Here is a 26,247-nt window from a genome sequence, read left to right as displayed (position 1 = left end):
GCAACTGTAATGAACCCCTTCAGCTGAGGTGCATTGTTTAGAGAGATCAAGTTTTGTTACTTTCCTTGTTTTCTCTCTACATGCACAACTTTTAACCAGAGAATGCACCTTGAGTTAAGAGGCAATGTTTGAGTATGCCCAGTGTAGGGTTTCTTGAGAGGCACTGAAAATGAACAGTCTCTGACTGAAGAAATCCTGCTGCTCTCTGGGCCACCACTGGTTATCCAAATTGCCTCTGAACAACTGCCACTCAACTCCCAGAAAGCTTCCTGGCCATGTGGATCAGTGCAAGGAGGAACAAGATGTCCCAAGCCCCAGACTCAAACCTGCAGTAATGGTCTCTGTTAGCTGATTATGGCAGGACTGGCCCTACCTGGTAAACAGCAGAGACAACTGCTGGATAGGAAAAGAATTCCCAGAGGCCTGAGTTACAAACACCCCTTCAGCTGGTCCCTGACAGATTACAACAGCTTCTACCTGTCTGGCAGAGGAAAAGAGCCCAGATTGTACAGACAAGTCTGAGTTTCACTTTTTCTGCCCTTCCAAAAACTTGGGAATAGTTGCATTGGCTTGGAAAAGGTATTCAATACCTTCAATTAAAAGGAGCTGCAAGAGTAATTAAAAGTATTTCCTACAAGGGCCTTCAGTTAAAACTTTCTCTTTAGCCTAATTTACTGTAATCAGAACAATCCTTTGCCCCAGGTAAATGACTTTAGGACTGCTTTTATCCTACTAACACTGATGTGTGTTACCTGCAAGCAACATCTGCCAACACTCTATCCACTTAAAAACTCAAAAATGCCACTAGGGAACGTGAAATTATCTCCTTCCATTTAGCTTTCCAATGTGCTCCAAGGTGGTCTTTGGAAAAGAACTGTAAGCACTGCATTTTTCAAGGAAACATTGCTGTGTCACTGATTCAAGAACCCTTCAGTGGGTTCTTCCTTTTTGAAACTAGAGAAGAGGATAACTCTCCACCAATGCAATCTGGAATTGAAGAGAGTAGAAGAGGCAGCAACTTCTGTCTGGCCTGACAGGAGCATAGGATGTTTTGCATCATCAGGAGTGTATTATCCCTGTTACTTCTATTGTAAAGTTTCAGAGATGGGTAAGGATAATAACCCCTCATATTCTGCTCTTGGATAAACCTAACACTGGGGGACAGGCTGAACACCAAACTTGTGAGAAATGGCAACCACTGCCGACAGCTGTTCAAGTGGAATACACAGAGATACCAGAACTAAGTGTGGGGGAAAGAAAGGACAAAGGCAAGCTCGTTTGGCTGGAATGCTGCCATATATTTAAGGAAACCAGAACTGCCAACACCTGGCAGCTTTGCTCCTTCACAGAAGAGATCTTAGCTCAGAGTTACTATTGACAACTCACCACAAACTTCACCTGAAGGTCCAGTGTGGTCCCTTGTCCCTGTACCTTTCTGCAGCACACAACCACTGTAAGCTCTGAGCAGACAACTACCTAGAGTGACTACACAATTCACTACGATTTGGGTACAAACTGAAGTTCGCTAGCAGCTGTGTCACCAGTCCTTCCTGTTCTCCTGGGATCAGCTCCTGCCTGGAGGCAGAACCCTGGAAACAGACCTGAATGCAGAGTTACATGTGCAACCTGGAGCTACAGCTGCACCCAGGCAGGACTGCCTGGCTTTAACTTAGAGGACATTTTATCTGTACTATTTTGTTACCTTTAAATGCCCTCTCTCTCTGGATCATAGCTGGCCAGGTTTTAGGAATGATGCATTTTAGGAACAGGCTGTTTCACAATAATGTCATATTCCAAAATGCTGAACACTGTTAGCCCTGTCCCACCTCCTGGATGCCGTGCTGGCAGTAAGGCTTGGACAGACTGGGAAGCAGCCTCCATGCCTCAGTGTGAAAAAGAGGTGAACATAAAAGCAGGTAACTCCACAGCCTTCCCACAGTGCTGGTTCTGTGACCACAGCCATGCTGGGATCAGGGCTAAATTCTGTTACCTAAGTCTAAACTGTCCCTTCCAAGTACAACAGGCAGCTCAAAATGGTCAAACTCCAGCTTGGGAGGAAGGAGTGGTTTACTGGAACAGGGTGTGCTGGAAGTCTGTAACATCCTGATGAACAAACCCGTCTGCATTATTCAGCAGCACAGTGAGTGGGGTAGGACTCTGTGAACACGGTGGTGGCGACCCCGGATTTATCTTCCGTCACCTCAGCCTCCTCCACCTTCATCACTGCAGCAGCTGGAACCTCTTCTCCCACCTGGATCTCTCCGGGGAGATGCACAGGGCCCTCTGCCTGTGCCCCCACATAGGTGGGAGTGCTGTACTTCATGAGAATGGTCTTGAACTGCACCAGGGGCGCGTTGGTGCGGACTCCCATGGGGTCGAAGTGCGTTCGGCTCACGCGGTATCCGGCCTCTGACAGATAGTTCAGGAACTTATTTAACCTGGGAAGAAAGGCGGCAAAACCAAATTCCCGCATTTAGAACGGACACGGTGCTGCCAGGGCTGACTCAGAACAAGCTGTGTGTCAGTGTCAGACCGGGCTGGAAGGTGAAGCCACACTTACTTTGGCATGTTCATGCCCTTGATGCTGTGCCGGTGGACGTTGTAGTAGAACGGGGGGTGCTCGGCGCTGTGCTCGGCCCGCTGCCGCTTCGCCGCGCTGCGCAGCACCTCCTCGCTTTTCCTCTTGCCTGCACCACAACAAGGCCACAGAAACCACTCAGCACTCACAGGCACCCCAAAAACACCAGCAAAGCCTCAGACAGCACACACAAAAACAAAGCCATGCAGCAACTTCAGCTGTGTGCCTGCTTTTCTAAGCTGGTGTTTGCAGAGGTAAAACCGGGCCGGAATTTGATCAACAGGCCATTTTCAGTAGTAACAAGTAAATTACAGTGGCCTTCATAGAGTATTTGGCATTCTGCTTTTATCAATAAATATGATTCTGGATAAAGATAAAATCTAATCAGTACTGGCTGGGAAAAAACTCCAGAGTGCAATACTGTTAAATATAAAAAAGGCTACACCGAAATGCTCCACTTACCATGTACTAAGTAGGATTCTGCAGAAGTATTTTGTGTTCTAATATATACACCACACTCTTCTAGAATACAATTAGAAGGCAAAATTAATTCTACTGTAAAGTGGCAAAATGCTTTAATTACACAGAATGAAATAATTCAAATATTCAATAGTGCATTCAACTCTATGGATACACTGCTGTTAAGTAACTTATCAGGGATCAGCATCTCTAAGAATCACCACAAAGCCAGTCCTCTCTGTGAACAGGCTGCCCCTTTTCTTACCTTGTTTGTTCTCATCACCAGGACTGTGGGTAGAAAAATGTTTGGGAGTTGTGCACTCTGCTTCACAAACTAATGTCTTCAGAAGTGGCTGAGCTTCATCCAAGCCATACTGCACAGCCTCCAGGAGCATCCTCCTGAGGAATCCAGTGTTAAAGAGAGATCCTGACCTATGAAACACAAGAGAAGTCAAAAGTTAAGGCTTCTTAATGGAAGCTGCTCCAAAATTCTCTTGCCCAAATTGATTAGCAATTATGTTACACTGAATCGATTTTTTTGCAATGACAACAACACTGGTCTTGTTTAAAAAAATAATTTAAAAATCAAGATCTCAAAAACAGTAATTTCTGCCCTAAGATGTAGAGAAAGTCATTCAACCCCCTCAAGAAAGGTGCTGTTGATTGCCAGTAATTTTTAATACTGATTTGAAATAGCTTAAAGGCTTTAAATGATTTATTCTTGTTTCTACAAATATTAATTAACAAGCAATGTAGTATTTATTACCATCAGCACATGTAATGATTCAATTTAATAAATTCTCCACAAGTTTAGAGTAACAGGAGTTACTTTTGGCAAATAGAGGAACACAGAGGCAGGTTCTCTTGTGCAGGACATATTCCGTAAGTGCACTGAATGTAGAATTTAAAATATGTTACTATTTATTAACTGGTTTGAACAAAAGGAAAAACTGAATACCCCACTAAATTCAAATCCACACTCTGTTTCCTGAGCTCCTGCTGATTGCTGTACCTCCTTTTGTAGTGCTAAAATAAAAAATGCTATGGTATGAACAGCTGAGCTGCAGAGCTCCTGGACCAGAGTGGTTCTCCAAATGTGTCCTGTGATGTGAACTTACCAGAGAGGACCAAGAAGCACTGCTGTCTTCCCAGGCATGCTGCCATGGCAGTCACAGGGCAGCTGCTGGTAAGGGTTTTCTGCAGCAGAAAAACAGCATGTGAATTGTTTGGCAATAGCCAGCCATGCCTGTGTGACTGCACAGACAGAGAGATGCAGTGGGAGCTCACTTCAGCGAGGTATTTGGAAGGGCAACAGCAGAAGTGTGACAGTATTTTCACTTCTGCCAAGCAGCTCATGGTGGGATTTAGTGATTGATGACTTGACCGGTAATCAGTGTTAAAAGAGGAGTGCAATTTTTGTCTCCTGTCTTGCTAACCTGTATGTGGGGACAGCCCATTAACAACAGCAGGGGAAAACCAGACTGCTCAGTCCACGGCATTTTAAGGAACTGAAATGCAGCAGAAAAGCAATCTGACACCAAAGGCTATCTAGCTGCTGCCATCTGAAGGAACCCAATAGTATCAAAGGCTATCCCTATCCTAGGGCTTTTCCTGAAGTGGCAGATCCATGGACATACCGGGCATCCTGGCAGCTCCAGCAGCTAGAGCAGGCTGGGAGGGTGTCCTGTGTAGAAACAAATCTCAGAATGGTCTGGGTTGGAAGGGATCTTAAAGCCCGTCCAGTGCCACACCCTGCCATGGGCAGAGACACCTTCCACTGTCTAACTTGGACACCTCCAGGGATGGGGCAGCCACAACCTGAGCAATTTGTGCCACAAATCCAGTCCATTTACAGGAAAATCCATGCAGACAACCAATCCAGCCCATGGCCATGAAGCACAGCACCCTCTCCACCTCACATACATTGTTACATACAAGGGAATTGCTACTAATGGGATATAAATATAAACAAGGCACAGAACAGAGAGACAAACTGCAAAAGAAAAGCCATTTACCTTCCACCATATTGCCCTCTTTCTGGAAAACCCTCTCTTCACACCACTGGCAGTGGATGAGGTATCGGACCTTCTTTGCTGAATCATCTGCAGGGGTTGGGCCCCGTATAACTCTGACCACCACCAGAACAAAGTGTTCCAGAGCTACTGCCAGCAGCACTTCAATGCCCTTGTTACAGCGAGCTGCAGCTCTGGGGGGACAAACACACACAAAGCCCAAATTGTACTGAATTCAGCAGGCAAACACTGCCATGGACACCTGAACCTGCTGCACGGTTCTTGAGCTCATTCCCTTCCTAGAGAGGGCTACTAAAGAGTTGAGAGAGCAGGAGGAAGTGTTTTCTTTCTGAAGTGCCTCATTTTGTGGCCTCCCTGGCAGGCCAAGCAAATCTAATTTTACTTCTTTTTATCACAGCTAGAAATAGTGGACTGCCACCTGCATCATCACATGAGCAGGGAAGAGGACAAGGGAAATCTAAACATGTTCAGCTCAGCGTTTGTGCTCTGGCATTCTCAAAACCTCTGGTTATTTCACTTCCTCCTCATCTTTCCCAAGCAGTTTTCCCCTCCTCTTGCCTGTACCTTTGTTCTCCAATTAGGTTTTAGGTCTTCATTTATTTAACAGACTGAGTTTAGTTAGGGTATCTATATGCAAATAACTGATTTCACAAGTCAGTAAGCACATCCATCTTTTTAACCTCGGTATGAGGATGTGCAGTGAACATCAGGTTCCACTGAAGCAAGTCTACCTGAAAGGCTTAGCTAGAAGCCATTCAAGCAGTTTATTTTGTATTTAGGAAGTCCTATGGAGCTTTAAAATGGCAAAATTGATAGAGAAATAGAAGAGTTTGCAAGTCTGGGTATTTTTTTTTCACATTACCATCCCACCCCCCTACCCTACTGATGCATTTTCACCTTGCCCAGTCACTAATTATTTCAAATAATTACCTAATAATTTTTTACCCTAATTGGAAATGGTTTAGCAGTACCTGGTGACAGCAGCAATCACAGCCCTGGCTGCCAGCTCCTTGTAGTACTCTGTTCTGACAATATTGCAGCCATAGTGACGCAGGGCCACGTGCTGAGCCTTGGCATAGAGGGAGCTGATGTCTGTGGATGTCAGTGACACAATCCCAAGGTTTCTCACGTTTCTGAAGGCAGAGTCCAGGTAATTCACAGAAGTTCCAAAGGGGTCCAAATGGCTGAAAAGAAAGGATGTACCACTGAGTGTCTGTAAATGCTCCAAAGTCTGGCTTTACACTGAGGAAAAAACTGTTTTAGAACCTTCATCTATGATCACATTTAAAACAGAAAGAAGGAACAGGACTAAAACTTCCAGCAATGCTTAGATCTGAATGTCAGTCATTAATAACACAAAAAAAATCCCACCACTTATTTTGATATCTGTTTGAATGGGTTTGAATGCATGCATTTATATACCCAACCTGGAAGAATCAGCCTGCTTTAATTCAAAGTTAATATGCTGCAAAATAGATAAAAACAGGAGATGCAACAAACAGCATTTTAAACTAAAAACAAGTTTTAAAAAAATTCAAAACTGATTTGGTATTTCCCTTCAGAAAACAAGACAATAAAGTTATTTAAAAAAACCCAGCCTGGCTTAAAATTTTCATGTATATTTGTAACCCATTCTGAATGTCATAAAAACTAATATTTTTCCAGCACTTTTTAAAACATTTAAGATTAAAGTTCTGTCCCCACACCATTTCTGGGACAAAATTACATTTCAAGTGACTGCTGGTTGATTATTTTATCATTCCAATTTCTCCAACTAATCAAATACTGGGAACTGGGGTGGGGCGTGTCATTACCAAACCAGAAAACTGACAGAAACATTCAACACTTACATAAAATCAAATGATCTCAAATGCATGACAACATTGGCATCCATTTTTGTCACCTCAATGGTGTCACTATTTTCTTCTCCATTTCCCACAGTTTCACCATTGTCTTCTTCCCTACTGTTCAGTTTCACCTTCATTTTGTTTAAATGACAATTTTCCTTAATCATTGTCACAGAATTTTCATTACAATCATTAATTGTAACTTTCACAGAACTTCTGAGGTGCTTTGCCCACTGCAACCCCATGATTCCTGTGGAAAAACAAAATTTAAGGACAATAAGACAACTGATTTTAAGACCACTGAACTTAAATATTATTTACAGCCTTTTTAAAAGCCTTAATACAGCTTTTGACACCTGTCTTTTTGTATGGAAGCTCAGGACTCTCTGCCCAAGGAAGACAATTATTGTGTATCTGACATTATTTTTGGGTATGTGATGTCAGTTATGAATTTCTGCTGCTTCCTCCTATTGGATTTAAACCCAAACTATTAAAGAAATGGATTTACCAGTGGCACCAAAAGCATCCAAACATTCAATGGGTTTGCGCTCCCCAGCAAGCACGGCCAGCGCACAGAATATCAACTGCCTGCAAGACAAAAACGGCCACAGTCTGTAAATTCAGAGAACAGCTCTATTTCCTTCTTCTTATTTATCTCCCTTTAACATAACAGTGGGATATTTAAGCTAAACTCCACTTTTTACAGGGAGGAACTGTAAATAAAAAGCTCAGCTATGCTGAAAAGCTGAATTCTACAGCAGAGTATTCTTAAAGTAATATCTACTAATTACAGGAAAATACTTAGTAACTCCAGAGATGATACTATTTCACACATAGTGGTTTTGGGTACAAATATTATTTGTCAAGAAGAGTTTTCTGATGGGAAATTCCTTTCTCCTTCCCTCTGAACAGAAGTTTTGCAGGGTTGCTTTTAAAAACATAGATTTTTCACTGCAAACTCCCCCACCCCTCTGATGCATCCTCCCACTCCCTGCTCTCTCACCTGTTGAGTTTCATTTTAGGATTAAAATAGGAATCTGTTTTCTGGGGTGTGGAGTGGTTGGGAAGAACCTGCACATCTGTGGCTGACTCCTTCACCACTTTGTAAGATGACTTGGGAGCACGAACTGAAAGAAGTAATTGAGGCAGAAGGAAAGAATTGGTGAGAACTGAAATTAATATTAACACAGTTGGTAAATTACACTAAAAAACTGCTCCCACAAAGCAAGAAGTCTGGGTTATGCTGCAATCCAACCAGCACATGGAGCAGTTTACAAGGATGAGGGGAGAAGCAGGCAACAATTTATCTTCTAATCTCAAAAGTGGCAAATAAGGATCATGCTCTGCCACAATTTTCTTCTCATAAAACATCAGATTTGTTTCTCAGTTGGGCTCTTATGTATCCACTCCAGTTTAAGAAAGTCAGCCCCTGAGCCTGACACTTAGCACATCTGTTTTGCACGTTTAAACATAATACATTGCTAATTAATCAAAACCCTGTTATCAAAGTCCTACATGTGTCTCAATGAACTGCAAAAATCCTTGATCTGTTTGAAGTTATTGAACAGCCACACAAAATGCATGAACAGCACAGGCACATGGACAATTCCAGCAGCAGAGCTCTGTGTAGACAGCCTGTGGCAAAACAAGCTTTCAGATCTGAAACTGTAAACACAGGCTGCCATTCCTCTGAGCAGTTCATCCACAGTCTAAAATGTACCTGGGAACAAGCAGGAAAAATTTGTACCAACTGGATATGACCCTGCCTCTCTCAGGGCTTTCAAACACACACATGGTGCATCTGCTCCACCTTCAGGGGCCCCAAGAGCTGCCCAGTGCCTACAGATCACAAAACCTCGGATTCCTCCTCCCTCTATGAGGAAAAACTGCCTCTTGCATTTTGTTAAAAATACTAAATGGGCCATTCTTTACTCACAGCTCTGAAGGGAAGCACACAGAGATCAATGTATTTCACAGCACAAAATCTATAAAGATATGGAATGTAGTACTAATATCGCTTTTCAGACATCCAAACTAATGCCCAGGCATCAAACTACTGGCATTCCAATTATTTAAAATGTTTTTAACCTAGTTTATGCAAGTTTAGAAACCAAAGTTTTATTATGGACCAAGTCAGGTAGGATTGCAATTTACCAAAGAACTACTGACACCTCTATCATGTCTTTCTGAGACTGAAAAAACCTTGTTTTGGGAACCCAGGCTGGTAAAGCTAAGGATTTTTCATTGCAGAAAGATTTACTCCAGACTTCTTTTTTTCCCTGTGGATGTCATGTCCTCACTGTTTTGGAGACGCTCAAGCTGGTACTTACAACATTAAGGGTGAGGGGAGTACTTGTTACCTCAATAAGAACACAGGAACTGGTCAATGCAAGACTAAATCACAAGTCTGATGAAACTAAAGTGCTGAAATATTAAGGGCAGATTTTTCATTAGAAAGGCAAACTCTGTTTCTGAATTTTTCCTGTGTTACTGCAGGTGGTATATGACAGAAGAAGACTGAATGTTTCCTGTCAGTCAGAGCTCACCTGTGCTAAACCTGGACTCAGTCTCTCCTTTATTCACGTGACGGTTGATGTGACCGATCATGTCAGTTCTTCGTACTATAGTTGCTGAGCAGATGATGCAGTGGTAATGAGCTCCCATCTTGGACAATGTCTGTAAAATAGAGCCTTTTATGTAGTTCCAGAATACATAAAACATGCTTGAAGTAGAACTGAACACAGACATATGAGAAGTCATCTGTTACCTCCAGAACACACAAAGTATCTGGAATGTACAGCCAGAGCTGCCCCCCACAGTGAGAGAGGTACAGCCACACGCAGCTACCCAAGGGTTCCATCACACATCCTGGACCAACAAGCTTTTGGCATCACACACACAGCAGCAAGATGTATTTGGAGACTAAGCAGATCTCAAAAGTTCCCCTCAGTCACCCAAATCCCCCGCTTTGTACAGTAACAAGAATTCCTGGGATTCAGCATTTTTACCTGGTCTCCAACAAGGTTGGGTTTTACTGGCCGACAGGATAAGTGACAGATGCACATTCTGTACCCTGGAAAACAAATGCCATCCCAGAAGAGTAAATGAACAGCATGTCTGTGGCCTGCACCACATGCTGTCACTTCAGATTTCACCAGACAGCAACAAGAACATCACCAATTATCTGGGACATTCCCTCTCTGCACAGGGAAATTTATCAGCTAATTATACATTTTAAACTTTAAAACGCAAAGAATTTAAAGTTTATTTTAATAAAGTCTCTGAGCATCTTACAAAGCTATACCAAGTCTCAAATTCAAAAGTACCTTTGAGTCATTCACAAAAATATTGTTACCTGGCTAAAAGACTTGTGTGAAGACTTTATCTATAAACATATGTTGCACAGTTAAAGAAAACCAAAATGAGATACCTGATACTCCAGCTGGAAAATTTATAGGTCAATTTTATCTTGCTCATCCTCTAAATAGTCACTTTATTTGCCACAAACCCCATACACCTGTTTTTTTTAAAAACACACACTGCTCACTTTATTTTCCTTCCTAAACTTCTTGCAGGGATTTTAATGCATGTCATAAGCAGATCACAGAGTTCATTAAAAAACAATTAAAGCTACTAAGTACTGATACTACATAAAGACTTCAAGTGTTTATTGGAACCCATGGAATCTTTATGATCCACTAAAATTGATTACCTGTATGTGTCTGATTATTATTAATATATAACTAAAACTTTTATTGAAGTAGTTTTCATTATGCACTTTTTAAAAATTTTATGGTAATTTTCATAACATGCCATGCAATTATTGGTGTTTTTCTAAAGAGAAAATGTACAATTGTAATCATTCTGGCTGGAGAATAATACGAGTTCTTTCACATTTACATTTTACATCCCACTTCAAAATTCATTCTGTCAAAATATAGTTCTAATTCAGAGATGATAACAAAATGCTCAAGCCAAGAGGAATTCTGAAACATGAAACACAGAACATACTCAAAATTTCTTCTAGTATTTACTATTCAAACCCAATTGCCATTACCTTCAAATTCAACAGAAACCTTCCAGTGCAAATTCTGCAAGTGACGATGGAGTTTGTGGCTATAGCAAGCTTTGAATTTCTCCTCAGGACATAATGGACAAGGCTTCCTTTCATCTGAAAATACATTAAAAACTATGAGAAACATGAAATGCAGTTATCACTTGTGTTAGCTGAGATGCAGGCCAAGAGAAAGAAGGCTGAAGGTAAAACCAACATGAGTTAAAGATTAAATCTTATGGGAACAGTCTATTTCATGCACAAACTTCAAATGTATGGGCTGCCTCTTTCTCCTCCATAGAATATAGACCAAAATCACTATAAACTTTTAAAATCACTAACTTCTACAACCTTTGGGTTTTGGTTTCTAGTATTTTTTACTCCAGGAACATGAAGATAATGAAATTTCTGAAAAGTACTGAGGAACAACAGAACTTTACAGATGACATGCAAAGACTTGCAAGTTCCAACTCCTGAATCCTTTGGACAAAACAAGCAGCTGATATCTATTTAAGCTGCAAAATAAGGCAATGTACCCTATATAAAATAATTTTGGAAAATATAAAATAATTCTTGAAAATCCTGCATGTGAGACACAAAAAGTGTTGAAGCCCTTGAAGGAGTAGCCTAAATAAAAACTAGCTGAATGTCAAACAACCTCTCAGGCAGAATTTAGGAGAAGAACAAGAAAATAAATCATAAAGCCTTTTTTTACAAAACCCCTCATCTTTAAATATCATAAATATATGTAGTGTGTTAAAGATAAAATCTAAAGGAAAATGTAAATGCCTGTAACACAAAGATCTGTGTTCTGGGACACTGCTGTGGACAACTCACCATCTCTCAGGTCAGCCAGTTTCTCTAGATCAGCAAGGTGTCTCTGAATTGAAATATGTTTGTCTAAAAAAAATGCCAGAAATATTTAGAAATTAAACACTCTTAGTTTAAAATTTGCTTTCAGTTTACTGCTACTTTTCTGTGCAGCACATCAAATCTAGCACTGTTAGAGAATGACTGCAGTAGGGACTGAAATACTTGGTTTTGTCCTTTTACTTCCATGGCAGCACAAATAACTGCAAAAATTATCCCCAGAATAGCTGTTTAAAAAGATCCATATATTTTCATATATTTCTACTTCCTTTTAATACTGACACACAAACTTTCTAAGATGGAAAGATCCTAATTTGAAAAAAAAACCAGCTGAAAAGATCAAGTCACATTCCCTTTACACCAGGTTTTACTGCTGAGCATTGTTAGTGAATGTAAATCATGCACAAACGCAGTACAAAAACATCTTAGGAACTCACTGGAAAAACTAAATATCAACTGTAAGTGGACCAAATTTAAGAACAATTATTCACTGTGGAGTCAGGATACATGAAATTCTACCATTTTTTCCCTTCCCTTGGTAAACAATTTAACCTTTAAATCTACCACCTGATTTTTCAACTTATCAGTCAGCATTTGCCAATACCAAGAAAATTAGGTTGAAATCTACTTTATTGATTCCAGCACACAGAACTTCCCAGTCCACTGTAACAGATTCTGTAGCAACTTTAAGCTTTACAACGTTTTTACAGGATAAATATTCAGGTTTTCTCGTGCCAGACAAAGCAATTGATCCATGGCAGGATACAGAGGTGAGTTTTAAAATGAGATTTCACACACTCCCTTTACCTTTCCTCCCGAGTATTTCTACCTTTCCTCCAACACATGGCACAAATATTAAGAGTTTATTAACAAACCTCGTGGGTAATCAGATGATAGATCCAAAATGTTGCTATCAGATTCCCTTGGCCGTTCTTCCTCTGCTCCTCTGTCTTCAGCTTCCAATTCTGACTCGGGAATTTTCATCTCAGTGTTCTTGCTTTTCATGTTTTCAGAGACCAAACCATCTTAAAACCAAATAAAAACACAGTAAAAGTGTCACCGATGTAACTGAACTTTACAAACACGTTCATTTGTTTTCAATAATCTGGTGCTGACTAAAAGCATGAAAGAGGAAAAATAGTTCCGTAGGAGAATAGTATGAGATGAATCTTCACTCCAATTATCCTTGGAAAGCACTGTGGAATAATGTAACCCTGGACAGGGGAAATAACTATTCACACATCAGTACCAGATGTTTAAGGTGAACAAAATAACATTTACATATTGTTTTGTGGCAGAATGCAAGGCAAAGCAGGCAAGGAGGAGCTCCAAATTCCCCAGACAGTTTACAATCAGCTAAAAAACTTTGGTAACAGTTTAGTTCATGAATCAAACAGTATGAAAGAAGGGACTAAAGGAGGAATTTGCTATCAGCAGAGGCAATGATGAGGGTAAGTGCTGGTGCCATCACCATTTGCAAATGTATTACTTCTTGGGGCAGATGGGCCTGGTGAAGAATTTCAAGCATTTAAAGAGCCTGAGAGATGGGGAGATAAAATGAGGAGAATAGTCAAACCCGGGGAAAATAATTGAAGGAAGAGGTAGAATTTCCCCAGAAGGGATGGTCCAATCCCTCTCCAAGGGATATGAGGAAGCACTAGAAAAGGATTCAGAAAGCCACTTAAATCTACAAATACTGTCCTGCTCCCAGCAAGATTCCAGGGGACAGGTGGGACTAGTGAAGTTTCAACCATGGGTAACAACAAATAAAGCTCTGGCATTGCTTTGCAATTACTGAGAAGCAACAGAGCAGGCCAAGGCCTTTCAGCCTGGATGGGACAGACAGGAGGTGCAGAGACAAAAGGCAACCACGAGCTGTCTGTCCTGACACAGAAGCTGGGGTGCACCTCATGGAGAAAACACGGACCTACAAACTGGTTTGTGTTGGAAGTTATTTCCAGAGGATGCAGGAATGGATGGTTGTTCTGTGGAGGTGGAAGGAACAACCTGGGATAGTGGGAGGTGTCCCTGCCCATAGCAGGGGCTGGAACAGGATGGGCTTTAAGGCTCCTTCCAACCCCAAACCATTGCATGATTCTCTGATTTCTCTGGTCTTCCCTATCCACCTAGTCCTGACCACAGCTAAAGACAGGCTGGAAGGATCTTACAGCAGTTCTTCAGATTCCCCTGGGCTACTTTTGTTTGTTTTCTTTTAAACATTGCTGTTAGGTAAGAATATCTTATTATGAAAACTGACAGAAAGAGAAAATGGAAGGAATACCTCAAGACAGGGGCTCAAATATCTGAAAAAACAGAAGAACAGAGTAAAATTATTCTACCTATCTTAAAATCTATCAGGAGGTGAATTGCTACAAAGAGACTTGCTGTGCTCCTCGCAGACCTGTTTTAAGATGGCAACTCACCTAAGAAAGATTTGCATGGAGTCTACTGCTCTATTAAAAAATTGCAGGATTCCTGGTGATAGTTTCTACATGCTTTATTAATACAAAGACAGACAGAAAAAGAGTAAGTAAAAGCATGTTTGGTAAGAAATCCCTAACAACTATTGATTAGTTGCAGGCAAAGTGGAAACGGTTACAAAAATGTATAGTGAGAGTAGAGCAGTGACAAAACCCAGCAGAGCTGGACTGTCTGCATCTTCAGAGCACGTGGAGAGGTTAGAATGGTTGAAAAGGATAATACGAATATATGTAAAAAACAGCTAGTTAATATGTAAATGTACAAGGAGAGAGGTAAACTTTCACACTGAATGACGAAGAAAGGCAGGCTCTACCGAACCAAGACGTCAAGAGTTTTTAAATGCCCACGGGGAATCACTGATCTCACACAAACAGAATAATGCTTCTTCAGAGAGCCTAAAGTACATTTACACACAAAAAATGAATTAATTAGAAGATTCAGTTTACTCCAACCGTAAGGCTGCGGCAGCAAAGGGCTGGCAGCAAGGGCTCACTTGGGGAACTGGAAGTCCAGCAAAACCAATTTCCAGAGTCCCAGAGCGGATCAGGTCGGAAGGACCACGGTGGTCCAACCTCCCTGCTCCAGCAGGCTCGTCCCGGAGCACATGGCGCAAACACGTTTGGGTTTAAAAAACTGCGAGCAAAGATGCGCGGCTGAGCCCGCGCGGCCCACGCCGCACTTAGGGCTCCCTAAGAGACCTCGTGGAACAATAAATGATCCCCAAAGACAAAGTACCGGTAGGTTTGGGGAAGAAAGAAGCGACAGGAGCGCGGGTTCAAGCGTAGCGAGGCCCGGCGGGAACACGTGTGGCCCGGCACTGCGCTGGGAAAACGGGAGACCCGGGAGCCTGCGCCTCTCACGGCTCCCCGGCGCGGGCTGACGGGGACGGCGAGCGGCCCTGGGGTGTAAATTCAAAGCAGCTCGGGGTGTAAATTCAAACCGGCCCGGGCTGTAAATTTAAACCCGCCCGGGCTCCGCATGGCGCCCGCCCGCCCTCAGCCCCGGCACGGAGGGCCCGGCTGCCCCCACCCGCCCGATCCCTGCCCGTTCTCACTCAGCGCCGCCGGCTCGCCGCCGTCTTCGTAGTCCTGGTTGTGGTTTTCCTCCTCCTGCTGCTCCTGCCGCTGCCCCAGCGCGGCCTCCGCAGCCTCTAGCGCTGCCTCCGCCGCCTCCAGCGCTGCCATGTTCCCGGGGCGGAGCTGCCGCGGAGCCCTCACGCCCAGGGCGGCCCGCTCCGCCTACACTTCCCAGCCGTGCCCGGGCCGGCCCGGCGCGCACCGCGGCGGAGGAGGAGCCGTGCCGGGGCTGGGGCAGCCGTGCCGGGCACGGCCCGAGCCGCCCGAACGGCCCCGACAGCTGCCGCGGGGCCCGCCGGGGAGCGGCCGAGCGGGGTGAGGCGGCGGCGCACGGCGTCCTGTAAGGAGGGAGGAAGGGAAGGGAAATAGACGGAAGGGAAGGGGAGCTGTGTTTGTTGGCAGCGCCCCAGGTGCCTTGCGGGCCCCCCGGCTGTCCCCTCGGAGGGAGCGAGTGAGGCAGGAGCTGTCGCCCCTCAGCCCCCCGTGAGAGGCTCCTTCAGAGCCCGGTGCTGCCCGTGCCTCAGGGCGGAGCCGGTCCCGGAGTGCCCTGCTCGGGTCTGGGATCTGGGATCGGCTCGCTGCGAGCTCCGGGTGAAGCTTTCCACAACTGCCCTGAACTTCCTGGTGGTGCGCGCTGTTTGTGTGGAGGGGCTGCTGCGGGATGTCACCGTGCTTCCTCCATCCTCGGCGGCAGCCGGGACTGCCTTAGACAGTCACAGCTTCGGCTGGGTTGGAAAAGCCCTCCAAGGCCATCGAGCCCAAGCTGTGCCCGGTCCCCACCGGGATCACCAGCCCAGAGCTCTGAGTGCCACGTCCCGGCCTTCCTTGGGCACCTGCAGGGATGGGGACTCCAACACCGCCCTGGGCAGCTCCTGCCAAGTTCCGATGGTCTTCAAACTTGGTTATACGACTCAGTGTTAAAGGATGCTAGTTTTTGTTTGTTTGGTGGTACAAAATAGGTGTCTCTGGGGAGGTGGAATTGCTGTCATTTCTGCTCTGGCATCCCCTCAGATGTGAATAATTAATTAACCCTGTTCAGATCTGCTGTGGCTCTGTAATGAGAAAACAAAAGAAGGCTATTAAGGCTATTATAAAGTATTTTTCTCTGTGCAGTTAAAACTTATTTTAGCTTATCTGGATCTAAAAACTTAATACAAGCAATAAAGACAACATGCTTTTTTTTTTTTTTTTAATAGGATTTGAAGATGTCTAAAAAGAAGCTGAAGAAACTGTCTGGAAAGGAAGTCTCTTTGGATGGCCAGGATGACAAAGTAGGAGCAGAAATATTATTACTTTTATATCTTAATTCAGTCTCCTACATTCAAGAGAACATAAATTGTTTAGCAGCCTTGTGGTGGAAGGATGAATCCAATTTAAAGACAGAGTCATAAAGAACAACAGGAGAGTTGAGTTGGGCAGATAAATGTGTTTTTCTTCAGAAGCTGTGAGTAGTATGGGTATCAGGAAATAAGAAACTTTTTCATTTTAGTGTATCTTTCTGTTTGAAGAAAGTTGGGTTTAATACTGGTGCTGAAACCAGTGCTGTTTTCTTGCACTGTTCTGTAACTTGGATCATATATCCTAATTTTCTGATTAACCACAAGTTGCACTTCACAGCATTTTGGTGAGTGACTCTCCAATATTTCCTTCTAGCCACTGAGACATAAATTAATGACCAAAATTCTCAGCATATTCTAGTACATACTTGTATCTTGTGAGTCAGCTTTCACTGAATCACTTGTAAAATGCAGGTGCTACAGGAGTTGTCACCTTTTGCTCATACTTGTGTGTAGCTTCCTATTGTTTTTTATTGTTTGTGTCCAACTTCTGACAAGTTATTTATCCTCAGAAGTGTAATACATAGTTGATAAATTAGTAGTTTATTAAATCCACACTTAAATTTGCTACATTTTTTTCCTGTTATATTTTGCAAGGAATATTTATAAAGTAAGAGAGCTTTTACCTGTCTTCTCAACAATTTTTTGCAGCTGTTAATAAATGAGCATGATTATGGACTTATAAACTGAATTATTCATGTTAGAAGCTTTCTAATCATAGAGAAAATGTTGTTCAAAGTCAAATGTTTGTAACTATTATGTCTTGCCCTGATTTCCCTACTATTATTCAATTTGTCTTTTAAAAATAACTTATCCTAAGATACCTTATTGTTTTGGGTTTTTTTACTTCTCTAATACTAAGGGTAAACACTTGGCTTAAAACCTCATACTGCAGCTTATTGCCATTGCTAATGCCTCACTAGTTTGAAGAATACAGCTTTAACAGCAAAAAGATGAGGAAATCTCTAACAGGAGCAAGTGTCCTGCAGTGTGATCCCAGCATGGGTGGGAGGTGTCCTATACCCCAAACTGATTGTGCTGGGAGAAGAGAAACAGTAGGAAAATTTGCTTATGATGATTAATTTAAACGATAACATTTGAGAAAAGGAGGAGGTAGGTTAAAAAGAAATATTAAAAATGTCATGAAAACTCATGGTTGTCAGGGAATAGGCCTTGAAGAGAGAAATGAGCAGCTGGAGATGGGTTTGTCCTCACCAGAATTGTCCCAGCAACACCATGAGCTCCACCTACCCCAGGGGAGCTCCTTCAGTGCTTTCCAGCTGCTGGGGACAGCAGGGGGGTGCATGTGGCCCCGGGGGGAGCCTTTGGAATTGTCTGTCATTCTGCTTGCTCTTTGCATTGCTGGTATTGGTCCTGCAGCTCCAGACCAGCCACAGGCACAAGTTCTCAGAACTCCCTTAGTTAGGACTCCCCTGGTTTCTGCAAGCCTTTGATTTTTGCATGAAGTGCTCTCTAGTGTGGGAGCAAACCAGCAAAGGCCTCTCTAGGTAGGACAAATCACTGCAGCAGTGACCTAGTGGCCTCACTGAGTCAGCAGGCCCCAGTTATTGAAGGAGTGAATTATTTGTGAAAGGATGAACTGTCTGGAGCTTCCTTATCCAAAATAATCCGTGTGTTACCATTCTCTGTTGTAACTTCCTACACCTTGCTGTGGTTTGGGGAAAACTGAGTCCTATAACCCAGAGATGTATAAAAACTACATGGCTTACCTGACTGCCTGTGAATTGATCATGGTAGGAATGTTACTATCTCATGTCTGTACTTGTCACTGCTGTAGTGGACCCTTTTGAATCACTTTGTAAGCATTAAAGTGCTCCATGATTCAATCATGAAGTGCTCTTAAACCCTTTGCACCCTTATCTTTGCATGCACATCCTTGGCACCCTTTGACCTTGGTGTTTTTCTAAGCAGTCAAACCACCCAGTTTTGACATTGTCTTATGAAGGCTTTTTTTTCAACTGCAGTTTCCTCTGTAAGGTCCTGAATTTTTTTTTCAGAACTCTGAAGACACAAGATCTTACAAGCACACTGCAAAAGAAGAAACAGAACTTCAGAGGTAAATTCTCAATCTGTCATTCAATAGAACTATTTAAAAATATAACAATGCTGAAGACTTAATGCTGAAGACTTTTTTTCAGCCTGTTCACCAAATGAAATATGGTGTTTTAACCAGTCTTTCTTTGGATATTTTAAACCTAGTGTACAGTAAATATAATTACTGAGTATTTTCTCTGCTCTTATGACAAATTTCCTAATAATTTTTCATATAATTAATGATTTCTGTAGAATGTTATTATATTCCCCTCCATTGCTCCCTTTCCAAGTTCCCCAGTCAGTGCAGGATAAACAGTTTGAAAGCTGTGTGTGTTATGGCACTGTGTGACCAAGCTGACCTTTTAGGTAACACACCTCCTTTATCACTGAACTGCTGTTAAAACTTATCTGTGTGATAAGAAGAAACTCAACTGTGTAGGGTGTCTCTCAAACCAGCAGTGAATGCAGAAGAAGCTTTTTCTCCATTTTCTGAAAGCTAAAATGGCTGTACAGTGGAGAAAGGTAAATCCAAAATTGCCATGTCAAACTATTTTGAAGGATAACTGTTGCTTCAAGTTCATATTTAAGAATGGTGCTCATAAATGCTTAGCTCTGTCTCAGTCAAGTGTAGATGCCTTTTTTGTTGCTCTTTTCCATTACCTGAGCTAAATTACATTACTTTCTTGATCATGTTCATGTAGGTCCAAACCAGAGAAAGATGGGCATGAGAAGAAGCGACACCGAATTTCTTGTGCTTTTCATGATGCAGATGGAAGATCCCAGGAAAAATCTCCAAAGAGAAGCAAAACCCCAGATGGTTCTTCAATTCATACTGACAGGCAGAAGAAAATAGTGATCCAGTTTAAAGCCAAAGAAATCAAACATGGCAAAACCACCCGCACTCCTGATGTGGTGACTGCCAGCAAGGAAAGAAGTCAATCTGATGGAAGAGAAGGAAAAAGGCTCTGGCACAGCTTTGAGCTTCAGAGGGACAAGGCACTGAAGAAAAAGAGAGAGAAAGCTGAACTCTGTAAACTCAAGCTAAAAGCAGAACAAGCTATGATAGAAAAGTTTAAGTCCTCTGTGTACGAGGTACCACATAAAAAGGCAGAGAGCTCAAAAAAGCAGAGTGAAGTTTTCAGAATACCCAAAAAGCCACCTGACAGCTCTGCAGGGACTGGGCATGGTGACAGACCTGTCAGTAAGGAGCCAAGTGCATTATCTAGCTTCTGGGAAGAAGAGGAGGAGGAAGAAGAATATAAGGACTTTGCTGAGAAAAAGAGGCACACGAGTAAACACAGATCATCACACTCCCCATCTGAAACTCCACCACGACGGGACTCTCGGAAGCGCAAGAAACACAGCCCTGGTTCTCCTAAAGCTCCTGAGCACTCAGCAACTAAAGAAGGAGACTTGGAAGCCACAGCGTTGTGTTATAAGCAGGTAATGAGAACCCTGTTCTTTGTATTATGGAGATGTTTCAGGATTGCTTCTTAATGGCAGATTTGTATGAGCAGACTGTCTTCTTACAGAATCCAGCCAGGTTTCACAGCTAACTAGGTGGATTTTTCTGATCCTAATGTAAACCTTGTTTCCATGTTCCTCAGCTAAATGTTAAACAGACCAGAAGGGTAAAGGTCTTGGATGCTGGGACTGTGTCTGCTCATATGCTTCCATGGCTTTGCTTTGCTGCTGGGGGTGTGGAATACTTTAGTTTAGGTATAAATCAGCTGATTTTTTTGGTTTTAGCTGATATGGTTATTTCATTTTTTGAATGAATAAACTGAAGCAATGAAAACTTGCTGCCAGACAGAGCATTGCTAGTGGAGTGATGCCTGGAGAGCTTGGGGTGGATGTGGGACTAAATTGGTATGTGTGCTGCAGAACTTCCCTTTTATCTGTGACAGGTTTGTTTCTAAGCTCAGGCTGTGGTGCAGAGCCAAACACAAGCTGGATCTTGAGAATGGGGTTTTTTGCTGTTGTTCTGGTGAAAATGCCCAGCAACTCTGGGGATTCCAGTTTGTGTTACAGTACTGTGGGCATTTTGTGTGTGTGCTAAGAGTTACTACATGCAAAGCTGGGGAGCCATTGAGGTTGGAAGGCACCTCTGGAGATCATCCAGTCCAGCCCCCTTGCTCAAGCAGGGTCAGCCAGAGCTCATTGCCCAGGACAAAGGATAGAGACTCCACAACTTCTCTGGGCAGCCTGGTCAAGCACCTTCAATGTAAAAAATGGTGGGGGGTTAATGCTCAGATGGAATTTGCTGTGTAGTCCAGTCATTTATTTAAAAGAAAGCCATGCATCTAAGCCATATTAAAATGATACTATAGATGCTAATAATTGTAGTTTATGTTCCCTATTCACTTGGGAGTACCAGTGTGCTCTAAAAAGCCCTCTAAGACATGTGTTGTTCTTCTGTTCCTGCTTGTTTCTAGAATGTTGAGGGCCCCTGCACATCTGACTCCTACCAGGGAGGTGAGGTCACAAAGCCTGTGCCTGTCCCAAAGGTGAGTGAGGGACTTGTTTTGCAGGGCTGTATTCCAAAACTCCTGGCATAGGGATCCCTTTTACCTCAGTATTCCTTGATATTTTGTGATGTTGGCAGGGTGTGTGTTTGTGGTGTTTTTAATTCTCCCTACAGAGCTCTGAAGACTTTCCACCCCTTCAAGACAGTCAGAACACAGACCAAGAGGTTGGTAATGCTTTTCATTTAACACTTCTGTGTTGTCTTAAAGACCAAGGGCACCGAGGTTGTGTAACTGGACAATTCCATGACCTTTCCAAGTATTTGACATCGTTGACTCATGATCTACACTCAAATGTGGAGCATTTATTTAAAAAAACTAAGCAAACTTGTTGAAGTGCTGCTAATCAGGAACTTTGTGAGATAAAGTGTGTCTTTCTGTTACCATGTGCAACAAAAGGGCCTTCAGAGTTGTTCACATGCTCCAGCTATCTCATTTTTCATCCTCCAACTTTTTAGTTGGAAGAGAGACATATTTTTTTAAGAAGTGCCTGTTAGGAAACTTGCAGTTTGTGTAGCAAAAAAAAAAATGCAGCAAAGTTTTTGAATACCATGTAGAAAGGTCATAAATCTTTCTAGGCCATATTTTGGATGTCTTTACTGGAGAATATGTAAAAGTTCTCGTGGATTTCATTTCCTGTACTGACTGAAAATTTTTCAGACATCATTTTGAGGCAATTTTAACAGCTTTAATGCAAAAGTGTCTTTTTGGGGAATAATTATGAAGTGATTCCTTCCAATGGATTACACACATGCTCGTTTTCTCCCTGTAGATGCAGATAGTTGAAGACTTGCACGTTGCTCGTGTGGAGAAGAGGATGGCCCTGTCTGTAGTGCAGACCTGTGGAGAACTTACAAGCATGGAGATAGATCTTCCAGAACAGGATTTAAATACTTCTGCTGGTATGGCATGATGGGATCTGCTTTGCTCTCTAGTTGCAACAAGTAATTACAGTTATTGATGGTCTGAGTAGGGAGCACATAACTGATTATTTCTGCTGTTTTCTCTTTTTTCTCTTCTTTTCCCCTAGGGGCTTTTAGTTCTGGTCTGAACATCCTAGTGGTGATTGACACAAATATAATGATTAGTCACCTTGAGTTTGTGAGATCCCTGAAATCTGAGGATATACCCGGTATGTAAATATGTTCTGATGAGTAAGACATTGTAAGTAAAACAGATGCTGTAAGAGCTTCAGGATACCTGAAGGAAACCAAGCCCTGGGTTCCTTAAAAAGGCAGCAGGTTTCAGGCAGGGGCAGAAGGCACACAGGGAGCCTGGTTCTGTGAACCCAAAAAGCTGCATCCTAGAGAAACCTCAGCTGTGGAAGCAGAACCTACTGTGCTTACAGCCCATGTACCTGCAGAGAAGCATGGCAGATACTCCAAGGAATATGCGTGAATTCTTAGCAGTAAATAAGACTTAACCCTTTCTAAAAACATAATTTAAGCATTTAACTTCTTACTAGTGATAACTCTATTTTCTCATCTCCTTTTAGCATTTCTTTTTCTAGAAATGTAAAACTATCTAAAAAGTGTAAGGCAGTCAGTCACTGCTTTTTCTGTCTTGATAAAGGTGGCAGAACTGAGCAATTTCTTAGGAATTCAGAATGCAGACCCTGGCTTTAATATTTGCCTCTAATATTCTGGAAAGCTGTTGGTTATTTCATGTTTGCAGGATTGGGATTGTGCATGTCAGTTCTTGGTAGGCACATCTGGAATCTGTCAGAATGCCTAGGATGCTTTGATGCTTTCAGCTAATGAATACACTTATTCCAGCCACCTGGAAAATACCTTTCCTTAGGGCCTGAGTGATTTTCAGGAGTGTGTCAGACTGTATTTCTTCTCTCAGGTTAGGAATTCTCTGTCTTATATAGACTGAGATGCCTTTTTAGAATACTGCAACTCCCAGTGTCTGGTCCTGCACCAGACCCACTGTCTGGAGAAGGCTGCTGATTCCCAGCCTATTTATTGTAAAGCAGATGGTTATTAATGTATTTTTTCAAAATTCTGTTCTCACAATGTGAATGAGAAAGAAAACAATTGAAGTACTTGTCATGGGGTGACCAGCAGAACAGTCATTAAACTTCTGATTTACCCCTGTATTTCATATAAAAGCTTTAAAGTTCAGCCCATACTTACCTACAAATAAAACCATGGTCCAATAGCCACACTTTGTGTTTCTGGTTTAGGAGTGCTGGTTGGCAATGCACATGAGCTGTTGCTGCTTTTTTTGCTGCTTGTTTTGGCACAGTTACTGCTGTGGTCCCTCGGGTGTGTGCAGCCTGGTATTTCAGCTGCTGTTTCACCTTGCTGCAATATCTCACAGCAGGTGTGTGCCAAGAGAATTGGTGCAAATATGTGTTATTAATGTTGTCAGAGTATTCTGCTGATTAAAATTGTGTCTCCCTTTTGTTTGCCTGGTACTGTCACTTTTCTATGTAATCAGTGAAGAGGGAAGTCAGCATTTTCCAGCTTTTTTTCAAATGCTAGATTCTCTTGAGCAAGGACTATGAAAACTACTGGCAAAAAAGTGTGAACTTGCATAAAGATGATGCTTGAATTGAAAGTTCTCTGTATGGTGTCGCTCCTGCAAATACCATTGTTTATTGGTGGGTTTTTTTCCTTCCAGGAGTTGACAGACTTGCATTAATCATTCCCTGGGTCGTCCTACAAGAGCTGGACAACTTGAAGAAGGGGAAAATGTTGCAGCATGTTCGGGACAAAGCTATCCCTGCAGTGCAGTTCATCTACAAGTGTCTCAAGAACCAGGATTCCAAACTGTGGGGGCAGTCCATGCAGCTGGCTTCTCAAAAAATGTGTAATACATGTGCAATCCATTTGTGCTGGGTACTTCATCCTTGCACTTCACCTAGTGGCAACCTTAGAATTCTGAGTTTAATGGAGACTTCTTCACTCTGCTGTTTGCTAATTAACATGAGCTAATTTCTTACAGCAGCCTTCAGAGTGTATCCAAGGCTGTGGCATGCGAATGTCTCCACTATCTATTGTTTTACCAGTTGTTTCTCACTTTCACCTTACACTTGTGTCCTGGTGTGGGTGGTGTTAAATGTACAATGAGCACCACGAGTGCACTGAGGTGTTTGTGAGGCTGAGCTGTGCCCACATCCCTCAGCTGTGTCTGCCCTGCCTTTACAGATGGGCTGAGTGATGAGAACAACGATGACCGTGTCCTGCAGTGCTGCCTGCAGTACCAGAAGCTCTTCCCACAAGCTCTTGTTGTCCTCTGCACGTGAGTTCCTGGCTCCCTTAGGTCTCCTGCCACACTGCTTTCAAAGCAGGGCTTAAAGAAAGAGCACTTTGTGATGTAAGCTCTTGGGAAGGGCAATCACCCTCTTAAAAGCTAGAGTAGAAGGATATAATAAACCACTACAACTGGAGGTGGAATCACCTTTATGAGCTTGAGGCCTGAAATAGAATTCAGCCTACTTAATATTCAATTTTAAAACTTGTTAAAACATAGGTTTCTCAGATTTTATTCTGGTTTCTCATAAAAAATATTTCTGAAGTTACAAAATGGAAAAAATACTTGAATTAAGGATTGAGATCCAGTTAGAGACTTCACCCCTGTTCCCAGCCAGGCAAGCAAAAGCAAAGAAGGGGTTAATCTTAGAAAGCAGGAAGCTGGGGATGGATTTGCTGCTGTTCCTGTTTGTGAGGATAACAGCTGACCTCTGGGTATTGATTCTGAATTTGATAGGAGCAGGTGAAGCCTGCTCAAAGGACTGATATTCCTTGGCTCTACTTGCTCTGGTCTTGGCTAGAACCAGTTCCTGCATGGTTCAGTGAGTGGGATTAAAACTCTGGGCACCATTTGGGTTATTCAAGTTGACACAGGTTGCTGCTGAAAATGCCATTTCAGTCAGTGTTCATGGGATCATGATGGTGATTTTAGGTTTCACTGATCAAAAAACAGAAGCTGACTTCAGAACTGGTTTTCATCCAAAAATTTCTTTATCCTCTACCAATATAAGCAATGGGAATTTTTGAGAAAGTACTGGGATGCAACTTTGTCCTGGCTTTTTAAAGTAGTTCTGCTGGAGCAGAACCTCAGAGTGGCATCTGGGATAAAGATTTGGCCAGCAGAATAGTTAAAAAGGGTCTCAACAAGGAGAATTAACTGTAGCCATCAAATAAGATAGTACTGTCTCAGAATTATTGCCTGGTTTGCTTTCTGAGATCATAGCAGCTAAGCATCACTGCTGTAATCACTGCTGTAGTAATTATAGCTATTGTTTTCTTAAACCTAGACTCTGAAACACTTATCAGTATGTTTCTCATTTTTACCTAATTTTCTGATTTAATTTTTTGAACTGCTTCTAATTGCTTGAGAAAGAGAACTTAGTCTATGTAATGAAACTCACAAAATAGGTTTTCCAAATACAGTGTGCTGCTTTTATTCCTTTGCTGACAACAATTAATTATTTTCTAGGGATGATAAAAATCTGTGTAATAAAGCCATTGTGAGTGAGGTCAAGGCATTCTGCAAAGCTGATCTGGTCACTGCTCTGCAGAACGTGAATGCAAACAGGCCCCAGAGCTCTGAGGAGCTGCAGCAGCCAAAGCACGGTGAGTCTGGGGAATATGGTGGTTTGTAAAAATCAGTGGGGTGGAGGAAGAACAGTTGCTACTATACCTTCACTTTTCCTATGCTTTGAATCCTTAGGAATGTTTTTTGTTTGGGGAGGGTTTTTTCAAAGGTTTTCTGAAAGTTCGAGATGTTAATTAAACCATCTCAGAGTTCTAGGAAATTCAAATGTGACATGTTTTTATTTTATAGGGAAAAAAACCACTGCATTAATTTCCTGTGTTTAGAGTAATTTAAAAGGTGTCCTGAACTTTTTGGGACTGAAGGATGTTTTTTCATTTTTCCAAAGATACAGGTACAGCTTACAGAGATCCTCTTGTGCTTGCT

General features: G+C 42.4%; 2 protein-coding genes across 2 annotated transcripts in view; one reads left to right on the top strand and one right to left on the bottom strand.

The window, feature by feature from the left end:
* Positions 1-1,273: 1,273 nt before the first annotated feature.
* On the bottom strand, positions 1,274-15,510 carry TRMT1L (tRNA methyltransferase 1L). The gene is made up of 16 exons (XM_071435959.1): positions 15,377-15,510; positions 12,717-12,866; positions 11,809-11,871; positions 10,975-11,088; positions 9,926-9,990; positions 9,464-9,593; positions 7,921-8,044; positions 7,426-7,505; positions 6,921-7,167; positions 6,042-6,254; positions 5,053-5,243; positions 4,156-4,234; positions 3,303-3,469; positions 3,041-3,100; positions 2,561-2,687; positions 1,274-2,438 (listed from the first exon to the last, which is right to left on the bottom strand). The coding sequence occupies exons 1-16, from the start codon at positions 15,504-15,506 to the stop codon at positions 2,126-2,128; spliced, it is 2,253 nt and encodes a 750-aa protein (XP_071292060.1). The 5' UTR covers positions 15,507-15,510; the 3' UTR covers positions 1,274-2,125.
* SWT1 (SWT1 RNA endoribonuclease homolog) overlaps positions 15,491-26,247 on the top strand; it is a 25,620-nt gene continuing 14,863 nt past the window's right edge. The window contains 12 exon segments of the mRNA XM_071435954.1: positions 15,491-15,547; positions 15,550-15,713; positions 16,595-16,669; positions 18,754-18,812; positions 19,492-20,233; positions 21,226-21,297; positions 21,432-21,482; positions 22,088-22,217; positions 22,346-22,447; positions 23,944-24,132; positions 24,471-24,564; positions 25,765-25,901. Of these exon segments, the coding sequence (XP_071292055.1) occupies positions 15,505-15,547; positions 15,550-15,713; positions 16,595-16,669; positions 18,754-18,812; positions 19,492-20,233; positions 21,226-21,297; positions 21,432-21,482; positions 22,088-22,217; positions 22,346-22,447; positions 23,944-24,132; positions 24,471-24,564; positions 25,765-25,901 (1,858 nt within the window). The 5' untranslated portion in view covers positions 15,491-15,504.

Source organism: Agelaius tricolor, unplaced genomic scaffold, assembly GCF_023055355.1.
Source record: "Agelaius tricolor isolate 1412-34295 unplaced genomic scaffold, bAgeTri1.0.p SCAF_11, whole genome shotgun sequence".
NCBI lineage: Eukaryota > Metazoa > Chordata > Aves > Passeriformes > Icteridae > Agelaius > Agelaius tricolor.
This window is presented reverse-complemented; position numbering and strand designations above follow the sequence as displayed.